The sequence below is a fragment of the Myzus persicae genome, unplaced genomic scaffold (genome assembly GCF_001856785.1).
Source record: "Myzus persicae strain clone G006 unplaced genomic scaffold, MPER_G0061.0, whole genome shotgun sequence".
In the NCBI taxonomy this organism is placed as follows: Eukaryota; Metazoa; Arthropoda; class Insecta; order Hemiptera; family Aphididae; genus Myzus; species Myzus persicae.
In genome coordinates, this window is record NW_019104156.1 from 53293 (window position 1) to 66697 (window position 13405).

The window sequence follows — 13405 nt, forward strand, 5'->3', positions numbered from 1 at the left end:
ATTAGCGATATATAAAATTACGAGACTAATTATTTAAATTTTAAAATAATTTGTAATCTATGTTATTGGTTAGCTAGCTAATATAAAGTACCAATTTATAAAGCAATTTCAATGTTGGATTATTCCACAACTTACTTATGCTTTTAATGCACCACAATTGGTTCTTTTCACTGGCACCCTTGAATATTGGTATTTGAGAGATAAAATCTTCCCAAGCAACAGTAGAGACTGAATTTAAGTTGGACACTAATATACTGTAGATGAAAATTATTCACGTTATTGAACACGAAGAAAGAAATATAATTGTGGTGATAAGACAAATTAAATTGATTTACCTGAGTCCACTGTTGAATAAGCTGGCCAATACAAGTCCCATGAAGCCCGGCAAAAAGTAAAATCTGTCTTCAATGTAAAAAGGTATGATCTCGTCGATCTCCGATATGTATCCGAGTGCTCGAGGATCGCAATCAGCGTACACCGTGAATATCACCATACCGACAATCCACGATAGACTGAAGAGGACTATCATCAACGGTATGGTCAGCCACAAAGCCCTAGGCAAACGTTACGAATTTGGAAAAATGCCCTAACCAAACATAAACATATGGCTGCCATTTTGAACATAAAAACGGTTCGCATTTAATTACTTTTCAACTTGTTTCTGAGAGTCCATACTAAAGTAGCGTTGAACGAAATTTTGTTGGCATCCGAACATCGAAAGCGACATGAACAGCTGACCAAGAGTTGCGGACACCGTCGACACACGAATCGTAGGGTCCATGTTGAAACTGAAATAATATAAAATGCCAATTTTGAAACACCGGTCTTATGGCTCTAGGTCATTGGTTATATCTACACATACTTGAAAAAGTCCAGCCTGTCCCGTTCCTTGGTCACTTCAAACACATTCAATGGACCTTTAGCTATAAAGAATCCATGAATAATGATTATTACACTGCAACCGATCATCACTAAACTCTGAACGGCGTCTGCTAGGATAGCTGATCTCAGACCTCCCTAAAATAACGATCACAGAGTTTGAAATATTGACACAGTACAAAATATATTGTAAGATAATAAATATTTATTAATTTTAACGGCTTGCTTATATAGTGTTATAATAATAGAGTACAAATTTGAAATTTGGCATTTTAAAAAACAAATTAAACGGGGCAAGAGTTCCTGCAGTATAAAATCCTCTCCAGGGCAAGATAAAAAATTACTTATAATCTAATATATTTTAGTTATAGTTATATAAATATTCAAGTACATACATTTAAAAATTATCAAGAGGCCAATGGCCCATTTGCCTCCCCCTAATGGCTGATCTTAAAATTGGGCAACTAAAATAAACATTTTATATTAACAATTTTGGAGTTACATAAAATATTCGTTTATACATTTAGCGACTAAAAAGATAACGTTCAGAAAGTAATATTCTGTATGACTAATTTTTATTATTTCATTGGTTCTATATTAGGCACATTAAACCTACGTGTTTCACGAAGGCCATAATATAGGTTTATAGGTACTATATATTATAGTCTATTAAAGTAATTTGATAAAATACATATGAATTATTATTCGCATTTATACCTTCTGATCCCGATAAAGTAATTAAAATGTACGGTACATACTTAACACATGAGTAGTATAGTGATATAGCTTAAATCTTATTAAATTAAATATTATTTATAGATCTACATTTGTTTAAGTATCACACCTCCAGTATTTCAAAATATTTTTAAAAAAACATAATAAGTACCTACTAGATTATTAGATCATAATATATTATAAGTGTAAACAGACGATCTTACTAACTTTAACTATATCATTTGATATTTTGATAACTTTCAAATACTATACTCATACTTTAAATTGTCTCATTAATGACTTCACAAATTATAATTATAATTTATTATTACGTAAGCATACGGATATAAGTATATTTAGTAAAATCGAAAAGTTAACCTGTTTCATAAACTAATAATGTTGTAAAGATTGCAAACTAAAAGATTTCTTAAAACTAATGATAAAACTTTTTTACTATTTCGACTCCATAATTGACATGGTAAGTAAGTTACCAAATATCAAGGTGCTAAAGGTATTAAAATGTCACACCAAATTTTGCGGTCCCTAATGGTATTGTTTTTATTTTATTAACTAAAACTTGTATTTTATCTGCCATTAAATCTGCCAGGTATTTGAGTTTAAAACAATTTGAATAACACAATACATGTAGTTACGTACATTTTTGCTGTGAAAACTTTAAATAAAATGTTCAACAGACAACAGTTATGTTTTGCTCACAAAATAAATATTCCATGTATAAACGTGTATAGCATAATTTACAATTAGTACAATTAATTTACTTTCTAAATGTTACCATGATCCAAAGTTCAAGAAAATGTGATGTAACATCAACATAACATTGATTCGTATTATATATTAGTACTTAATAGTAATAATGAAATGATTATTGATTAGGTAGCTAATATAATACTTTAGTGCTTGACTGCACAAATTCAATGACATAATCGAAATAACAAATTGATTACAATTGCTGCAAACCTAATGTCAAATTTAAACATTACATTTTTCTAATAAAATTACTTTAATTTCTGTAAAAATATTGTTGCCACTTCGATTTATAACTAAATGGATTTAGCAGAGAAATAATGAAATGCATAAAAATCACCCCAACAGTAATATGTAAAATTGATTTTTCATCGAATTACATTAATTAATTGTTAATGGTTATAATTTTAGTTTAAAAATATTATAATATTAGTTTGGCTATTGGGTGAGTCATAAATTGTTTTATTTTATACGAATTGCACATACTATTTAATTAATAATTTATTAAAATAGCTTTCATTCTTTTAAAGGAGTTATTAGTATAATTTTTTTTTATAACTATTTATTTCAAAATCATTTAAATAATTCTGTAGTTATTCCAGGTAGTGAAATGGCATACACTATACTTCATTATTCTTGTGTAGTTCCTTAAGATGTATATTTATATAAAATAATTGAAATAAGTATTCATTTTTATAATAAATCCTATTAAATGTAATCCTATTTATTTTTATGTTAAATAAAATATAACTGAAATGAGTAGTGACATAATTATTTTTAACCTAATTTTTTTGAATACCTAAAACGTGACATACAATAACGGTGTACCACTGTACCTACCTACCTACACGATAATTTTATTAAAATATGGTTTGAATGATAATAAAATCTAATATTAAACATTTTAAAAAGGTAAGTAATAGGTTTTATTTAATTATAATTATTATATTAATGTTTATCATTATTTATTGCTTTAATAATAAAGAGCATAGTGAAGAATTGATAAACCATTATACTTTTAAAATAATTAATTAGATAATGCATTTTATAAGCTATATTTTAATATTATAGGTGTTTATTTTAATAAACTATAAAATAATTATAGGTAATTTATATTCATAATTCATTATAGTTTACGTTTATGGCTATATTATGATGTGCTATATTCATTTGAGCTACACGAGTATAGCTATAATAGCCGTTTCCTTATCGCCTGTGCCAAAATATCATACTTAATCGTAGGTGCACCAGTCACCGATTATCGTTTGTGTATCAACTTATCAAACAAAAGGTTGTGTATCAAATATTAAAAGAATTTTTAAAATCAAAATATTCTGGATAAACATGAAAATTCGACATTTGTTATAATTCACACATGATATAATAAGTGTATATAAAATTAAAAATAAATTGGCTAATTCAATATTAAATAGTAGTACTAACTCATACTTATAATGCATAATATGTATATTAATGGTAAAAAAACCATGGTTAGTCATGGTTATAAATCACTCGTACACTTCAGTCGTTTAATCCTTTCCTTAATATGCAATATTTACAGTTTATACTTTTAAATAGTAACGTACTCAATATTTGAAAATTTTATACTACAAGCGTCAAATTTTCAGAAAGTTAGTAAGCTACTTACGTTTTTGAATATACTCCTTAAGTCTTTTAGTACTATAAATTGTTAAATACGCTGATACGCAAATTAAGCACGAGGGTTAACTTAGATGACACGCAAACAATGTGTAAATGTTATACAAAAAAAGGTCGACATGAACAACAAAGATTTGCAAACGATTTACAGCCCATATGAATTATATGCATTCATAATGTATCTATAACATCATATATTTTGTAATTTGTTGGTAGTGTTCGATTAAAAATGAGGTATTTAGCAATAAATAAAATTGATCTCACCAGCAGTGTGAAAACAATGGCAATCGATGTAATTAAGATGATTGAAAACCAATATGGCAATCCCATCACAGTTTTTAAGGCAACGCACGGTGTGAAGACAGTTACGCCAAGGTTAAGTATACTTCTTATAAAATATGTAGCAGACGCAAGCCTCCTCACGAGTCTTGATTTGAATCGCATATCTAAGTACTATAAATAGACAAAAATAAGAACTTGTAAATACATATTGGTACACGAGTTTGATAGACATGCACTTCAAGAATAACGCAATTTGTATTTTATGATAGTAATTAATAATTATTTAGTGCAACAGACTAAAATATATTATATAATTATTGAAGAAAAGTTTTATCAGCAGGTGCCTCCAAACAATAGTTTAAATATTATGTCTTATAATATTGTAAGCTATATTGACTGCTTGAAAATGTCTGAAGCTCACCTGATAAACTGAAGTAATTCCTAGATTGAAATATACTGGTAGGAAAAAATATAAAACCAAAGGGAATGCTAAGGACATTCCGTACAGTGTTTCCCACATTCCACTTCCTCTATAGTAAAATTCGGACGGATACCCTGTAAAAAACAAGTTGTTTTAATTAATATTTTCGGACTTATGAACGTAAAACATATTTACCGAGGAAGACTTTGACACCCAGAAACCCACGTGCAATGGACAGGAGCATAGCTCCCATCGAAACCGACCCTTTCGAAGCGAACACATAGTCTGCTTTCGTCTGTTCTTTGGGGCCGGATATTTTACTATAAATTAATACTGCGAATGACAACCCAATCAGCAGTAGAAAAACTGCATAATCGATTATAATACTTTGCATAGTTTATGACAATTTCTCTAAAAAAAAAAAATAATATAGTGATTAATTATTGTTATAACTTATAATAGGTAACGAAAATAGATGTGATAAAATAAAACTAAAATATTCCAATAAAATATGTACAATTTATTATACTTCCATGCATAGTAACTAGTAAGTTGTACAAATTGAATGGTACAACTGTAACTATAAGCCTGCAATTATTATTAAAGCAAAGAATGAAATATTATGAGTCTGTTTGTTAACATATGCTTACATTTTATTTTAAGAAGATAAAACAAACTAGTAACAATTTCTATATATATAAAAAAAAAGAGAATTGAGTAAGAGAAAGTAAATATTATAAGTACTTGGTAAATACTTATGTACTTTTATAATTTATAAATAATTTAATTCGTGACAAAAATATTCCATTACATAGATAATGCAATATTATTATACACCTAGTCATATAGGTATAAAATATACGTATATAGTACCTATACCAGGTGTAACAAAATGATCTGACGTATGAAATAACTTTTGTTTTAATCAAAACTTGAAAAACATTTTTTTTTAATTATGTATATTGACGCTCGCGTTGCAAGAACAGTTCAACATTTTTATTTTTATTTTTTTAATGATGAAAAAATAAAAATAAAATTTAATGAAATTTGTATTTGAAAAATCCGAAATAGGTCATTTTTATTAAAATATGATGGTACGGACATTTATTTTAGTTAAGTACTTAATTTTTTTAGATATAAATATTTTTGGGTAGTAAATTAATATGAAATGTAATAACTTTTTACAAATATTATTTTAGTGAATTATCAGACAAAAGTGAATCTTAAATTATTTATTATCCATATAATTTTCATAAATTTCCTTAGATGTTTAACTACTATTAATTTTTCAGTTTCTAGATCATTCTGTTACACCCTGTACATACACTGTAATTCATTAATTATTTGATACTGGAATGTGATCAAAGGTTTCTTAATGTGAATTATAAGTGTGAAATTATATATTTGTTTATTTATTTAAAACATAATATATTTTATAAATATTGACATATGTATGATATAATGTTATTTTTATAAAGTTGAAACGTTTATTTTTAAATTAAACAAACATTTCTTTTACTCAAAATGTAATGAAATTTAGTTTTAAATTTACTAATATATTATTATATATAATATATATATATTCGTTCCACGAAAAGTGTTTGACCATGGTCCATGATATACATATTATAGCTAGACAGGATAATAAATTTTAAATTTTAAACTAATAAAATGTTTTAGATTTAAAAAGTAAACCGACTATAAAATTGGCATTACTAAGAAAATTTAAATTCAAAAAAAGAAAGATTAATTCTTTGAATAAATTAAAACAAATAGAATAATAATACAAAATAAAATTATAGAACATTAACAATGAGTTCACGAATAGCCGTACTCATATGTTTTTATAACCATTGTGCCTAAAAATAAACAAATGCAATTCAACAAAAAATATAACATTTCAATAACTTTGAAAGAATATTTCATGTTTATTTAATATGAAATCAAATTTTATTTTGATACAAGTAATTTGAAATATTTGATAAAATTCCAAATTTAAGTCACCAGTATAAATCATACTTGCATATTAATAATAATATGTACAAAAGAAATACTTATATTTAGAATACCTTTGTGAATGGGCCTACATTTTTAAGTCCATTGACAAAATTTCTCCTTTCACGGAATAGGTAGCTTTTTTATGATATTTTTAATACATAATACAAGAACGTTCAAAATCATTTAATATGGTAAATCAATAAACTACCTATTTGAGATTTTTCTGAAACTCGCAGTATGATAATACGAATATATCACACTACAATCGTACAAGTATACCACGATTAACCGAAAAAGTGAATAATACAGCTTGCTGTTTACATTATATTTAGACATTTTATTTTCTGTCTAAACTATTACATAGGTAATGTAAACATAAACTCGTGATTAAAAATAAAATGAACTAATTGTCCGTATTAAGTCCTTATGACTTTGATTCTATTATGGACACTTGTAATATAATACATTCTATCCCGGGAGAATTAACTTATATTTAAAAATGAATTTAACAAAAGTATTTCTTATGTTCTATATGTTATTCGTGTGTCAAAACTAGTTCAACTATTATTTTTTGTCAAATTAAGTAATTTTGACCATACGTCATAAAAACAGTGATTTGGTTTATTTATTTATTATCATGTTTCATAATGATTTTTAAGAACCATTATTATTATCATTAAAGCAGGTAGCAAGTATAAAGCATTTACTTATTACTGAACACTATTATAAAATAATTAGGCCAGCCTGAGAAAAAAGTATAGTGTTTACACTCTATATATATAATACGTACATACAATTAACGTCGAGAGTAGGTCATTAATACCTACTAAAGTATAGTATTATACAGGTTTTTTTAAAGCATAGTACTATAACTAATCGTGTCATCTTTGTATATATTTGAAAAGTAAAATATCAGATAAATAAAAAATGATTCAAAGAAATGTGTATGTATAACTGTCATACGAATAGTGGTTAAACATTTTAAAAGATGCAGAGCTTAAAATTTTTATGTAGAATATACTTACTAATCTTATTGTTAACTAGAATTTCCCAACTTTTTTTTATTCAAAGCACCTTTTAGAAATTAAAAAATCCCGACCCCTCCCCCACCAAAAATTAAAAATTCAAAAGATAGGTAACCGTTTTTTTTATATAATTATTATTAGGCAACCAGAATAAGAAGCCTATATAAAGTAAAATGTAAATAGTTTCATTGTTGTGCATACTTAAATCAGCCTACTGTATAGGAACTAAATTTTTAATTACCCGAATAAATACTAAAAAACATAAATTATACAAATATAACTAGGTACAACATAAAAAATTTACTGCTTATTGTATTTTAAAATTAAATTAAATGTGTTTTTAAATTGTTCACAGTTATACATTTCTTTAGAATATTCAAGTAATCACTGTAAAAAATATACATTACAGAAGAATCGTCTCCCTTAGCGCACTTCTCTTTTACTTAAACTGCACCCCTCAAAATTAAAAATGCTCATGTTGGAAATCTCAAATTATTATTGAAAACTAAGAAAACAAATCGTGTTTGAAACCTTGTAACTCGACATTTATAGCTCATTATTTATCCCAAAAAATAAGGAATACCTATACGAAAATCGTATCCCACTATTTTCCATTATAGTTCACGTGCCTTCACAAGGTATATCTACAACTTTAATATGACATTTTTCTAGCTATTTCTCAGTTACAGTTCGGTATGCATATTAAACACTTGATAAAAACAGACCTTTTTTAATATTATGTGTCATGTACGATCATATGTTATTCTGTTTATGTAATTTTATTTTATAGGTACCTACATAAAGCAGACAGACAATAAAAACAAAATTATTTTGCACAATGGTCATACATGTTGATATCATAGAACATTAAAAATTAAATTCAACAGCAGAGCAGCTGTGTAAAAACGTGTAGGTACAAGGTGCCTATAAGTATTGCCAATATTGAAAAAAAATGATATAAATGCATAATTGAAAGTGCTTGTGTTCAAGATTTTATTAGAAATATTTATGTATTGAATTAGACAACAATTTAGTAAAAATCTTAATTCATATATATAAATACATTTTACTTTTTATAAATAAAAAATACCTTAAATTTCCTTAGTTAGGTAGTTCCTTACTAATTGATTTTTAGAAAATGTAATTTCTTTAAGCTATTTATGGTATTATACCATTTATAACTAATTATTATTATCAATTATATTTATGTCCATTTAAAACAGGTAATAATGTTATTGTATGATTATGACTGTATAACAATTTTTCATAAAATTGACTTGCTTGTTAGTTTCCAAAATTTACAACATGAACTAGATATTTTATGTCGTCGAGTTACTAAATATTAGTTTAACACTCAACTTAAATAATAGACATGTCAAATAATTTCTTCCTCCCAGATCTTGTTCACCCATCGTTCACTCCTATTTCCTAAATAGTTTTCAGCCTTAACGTGTTTCTTTTGAAAGACCTACTGGCTACAATTTGAGTTACACACTTATAATGCAACTCTTCCGTTTTTCATTTGAACATCAATTTAAACCGTAAGTATAGAGTTAGAAGTCCAGGGATTCATTAAACATAACACCAAATGTTTTAAATCAGCCATTTATCCCTATACTTTATACTTTTCACTCGTCAGACCTCTTCTCAAGTATGGTATGGTTGTTTGGCATCCCTTCTTTTCGAAATACAAACAATGTTAAAAATAGATGTTTAGCTTAAAATTATTCTTTAATTTTCAATTCTCTGGTCATCCCCCACGAATATTTGGTCACATCGAATCTAAGCAACGGTTCATTATTTTCCTTTTAAATGGGTATGTATCTAGATCCAGATCTTCTTGAGATAGTCTCCTTCAGAAGGTTAGGTTGACCTTCTCTCTTATTTAACCGACAACCTTTCTATATCCCCAGTCACACCCCATCGTACAGCAACAACAACCACTTCCTTCATCGCATTCTCAGAACGTATACTCCTCGAATCCTGGTTTTTTTTAAAAATTTGTTTGATGTTCATAACTGAACTGTTAGATTTCAATTGTATTATAACCTCTATGTAATTGCCGTTTGGTGTATCTATTGTAATAAATAAATAAGTAAATTATTAACAGTCAGGGGTATTAAAACTAAAGTACCATATTTTAACGATAACAATGACAATAGGTAATGAATACTTATTTTAAATTGAATAATTTACGAATTGTTACATAACATATATGTACAACAGGTAAATATCATAAAACAAATATCCAATATCAAAATGATGAAGCTTAATGAACATAAGTAAGGCTAAGTTCGGTTAAATAGGTATTTACTACTTTTTTTAATCTAATTCATTATTTTTGGTATTAATAATATTACGATGTTTAATTAATTGATTTTTTCATTGTGTATTGTGTAAGTATTATGTGGATACAAATATCGAAGCACGTTTATCACACTGACATAGTACCATAGCTTTAAAAAGAAATAAAAAGTATTAGGTACTCAAATAATGTTTAATTTAAATTGTTGAAAATGCCGAGAAAATAAAATGGATCGATGGACCATTTTAAGTTAATTTCTTAATAATAATATTATGTAATAGCATTTCTATATTCTGTGAAAACGTATATTATATAATTATTTACCACTACACAATAAAAAATATATTATATTTGATGATTACTCATTGTTTTTCTTTTAGTAAGCATTTTTTTAACGTGTGCCCTCGATTACGATTTTAAATAAATTACAACCATAAGAATTCGGTTATTCTAATTTACATATGTAACTGATTTCAATTTCTTAAATTTAACAACCAAACATTAAGAACGATCATATCATAACGTTAACAAAAATTATTATACTTAAATACATCACTAATATGGCAACATGTAGTGTATAAATTATATATTACAATAAGTTTGGTTATTAGTTATTACTTATTATTCATTAGGTAGGTACCTAGTTAATTTTTTTTTATATTTTTAAGTATTTGTTTATTTTAAAATGGACTTGTTATAAATGTGAGTAAACAATCTTCATAATAATTAACAAACATAAGAATTTATTATATTGTTAAAAATGTTTCTTAAGTAAACTGATAAATTACAATTTAAACATACGTACGTGTTTTCTATGTGATTAAAATATTGATGCTAATTTTTAAACTATGTGAAACAATATATGACCTTGGACGATAAAAGACAATACAACTAACATACTTTTTCAAAACGTATTGAGCATAAGTCATATTATACAATATTATAATCATTAGTTAAAAATATCTGGAGCTAGAACGACGGTAATTAATTTTATCCACAACTTTTGAGACACCTATATTATTCGTCATTTCCAATGGTAATGAAGTGCAGTGTAGCGTAAATTTTATTTTTATATCATTATTTTAATATTTGTAAATTTGTAAGACATAAAACAAAAGTACAAACTGCGACTATTAGTCTTTTTGAACGAAACTAACAGTTTAATTTGTTGTTAAATTATAGTATTTTTCAATAAATATAGGTTTAGGTTTTGTTTAGGTTGTTATTCTAGTTGTGTTTGTTTTTTTTATACATAGTTAATGAGTTTACAGATTGTACAAGCCAAATACATTGAAAATATAATCGAACTGATAAGTTTTCTAATACAAATTTAATACAAAAAATATAATATTTGAAGGATTAAAAAAGTGCATGCCCATATTATTTTAATTTTAAAATGCTTGTTATTCAATAAAGGAACTCTGGTCATTATCGATTTCAGACAATAAATACATGTATAATAAAATGATGTATGTGTTAATAAAACCAAAAAAAATATTCTAATTTATAATCAATTTTTATTGAGTGTATAAACTACCTATACTAAGTATTTAAGGATGCCGGACATTGTCTTCGGACCGGCATTCGAGGGTTTTCTAGCCAACCCTGAAGACAAGGAAGCCATCCTACGAGACGCCGAGGAAACCCTTAGAACATTCTTTATGATGGTCGAGGACGTAATGACGATCAAAAAGGAGGAGGAGAGAGCGATATAAACTGCTGAGGGTAGGTAAAAGGGACCCCCCCCCCCCCCAAAAAAAAAGAAACCACCCTCTAACCCCACCAGGTCGCTACCGCAATACTTGGATCGAAGGAGAACTTGGAAGACGACTCAACGCTGCACAGCAACCGTCGGAGCTGTCACCCACCCATTTTCTTCTCACAACCATTGACACCACGGGCGGGTACGGCGATCACGCCATCGCAGGACCATCACATGAGACCCCACCCTGTGTGGGGGGCATGGCAAGACAACCATGATCAAGATTCCAAGGAGGTGGACTCTGGTCGGCCCGCAAAACCAACAGCATAGAACTATGACGCCCTAAGCGATCTATATATTTTGATTGAAAGCCCTTCGAGCAACGTTTCTCAGGCGGACACATACCTAGCGCTAGAGAAAGTTCATCTGGTAGTGGTGGTGGGGCGCATCCTAGGATGCTTATTGCTGTGGAACTACTTTTGTTTTTTTTTTTCACAATAAGCGATAGGGACCGGGGGAGAAACAATGCCAACATCAGTCGTCCCCCGGTTCTCGATAACACGGTAAAAAGAAAAGTATTTGAGTATGTGTAACACCAGTGACTAGCGGTATACAACTTTCGCAATGGATACACACATATTATACACCTAGTGGCTATATAAACACAATAAGTAATGAAGAAATCAACTGGATGATATCCAACATCTGCTTTATATATATTGATACTATATTTTATAGTATATATTTTAGTTTCTTTGATCGTATTATTATTATTGTTACTATTTATTACCACACAGTCATTTCAATATGAATAGAAATTTAAAAGGGATATTTTGTAAAGTCAGTTTTTTATATAATATAATATATTTATAGGATATGATAACAATTATAGTTTACATAGGTAAAACAAAATAATTTATTTAAGATTATGTATAAACTAAATACCGAGTTTTAGTTAATCAAACAAATGTTTAACTGCATAAATTATACAGTTATTTAACAGTTTAAATTTAAAATTGAATTCTTTTTTTATTGGTTAAACACTTAATGGCTGAAAAATATTGATTAGTTAAAATGCAATGTTATATGCCAATAAAATTTTGCTTAATTTAACGAAGCACAATATAGTTACTAACTAGTCAAATTATTGCAATTGATGATACATTTTAATTTTTAAATGCTTAGATTGTAACCATAAAAAATGCTCATTTTAAATTATTGTCATTAAAATACAATTACGAAAAAAACTAAATTAATTGTTATAAGATTGGTCATCTGAGAATATAAACAAATATTATAAATTATATATATGATACAAGTAAAAAAAAATATCAAGTCGGAAACAATTATTAGGTGTCGATCACTAGTTTCTATTCGATTTCGCTAACTTCAATTCCTCTAGAATAGTGATTTGTATATTATCCATTAACTGAAATCAATGATTAATAACTTATGACTTACTGAATAATTGAAAATTATATATTTTAATCATGACAGGATAAAATAAAGTTAATTTGATAAACTTTCAACTTAAAAAATAGTTAATCGTTATTATTTGGTAAATAATTCATTTTACTGAAAAATAAACATTAAACAATATTATGAGATACTTTATTACCTATTCTTGATACTTGTATGTATATTAAGACATAATA

At 27.1% G+C, this 13405-nt stretch overlaps 1 protein-coding gene across 3 annotated transcripts in view; it reads right to left on the reverse strand.

The window, feature by feature from the left end:
* LOC111039449 (sodium-coupled monocarboxylate transporter 2) overlaps window positions 1-13405 on the reverse strand; it is a 34589-nt gene that overhangs the window by 18126 nt on the left and 3058 nt on the right. For 2 of the 3 annotated variants that reach the window (XM_022322978.1, XM_022322979.1), the window contains exons 1-7: window positions 4916-5114; window positions 4721-4854; window positions 4282-4470; window positions 863-1017; window positions 648-788; window positions 336-554; window positions 136-254 (exon numbers count right to left, since the gene is read on the reverse strand). In XM_022322978.1, coding sequence (XP_022178670.1) covers window positions 136-254; window positions 336-554; window positions 648-788; window positions 863-1017; window positions 4282-4470; window positions 4721-4854; window positions 4916-5114 — 1156 coding nt within the window. Of the gene's footprint in view, window positions 1-135; window positions 255-335; window positions 555-647; window positions 789-862; window positions 1018-4281; window positions 4471-4720; window positions 4855-4915; window positions 5132-13405 lie in introns of those variants that run through there. The other variant, XM_022322977.1, reaches the window with a different exon arrangement.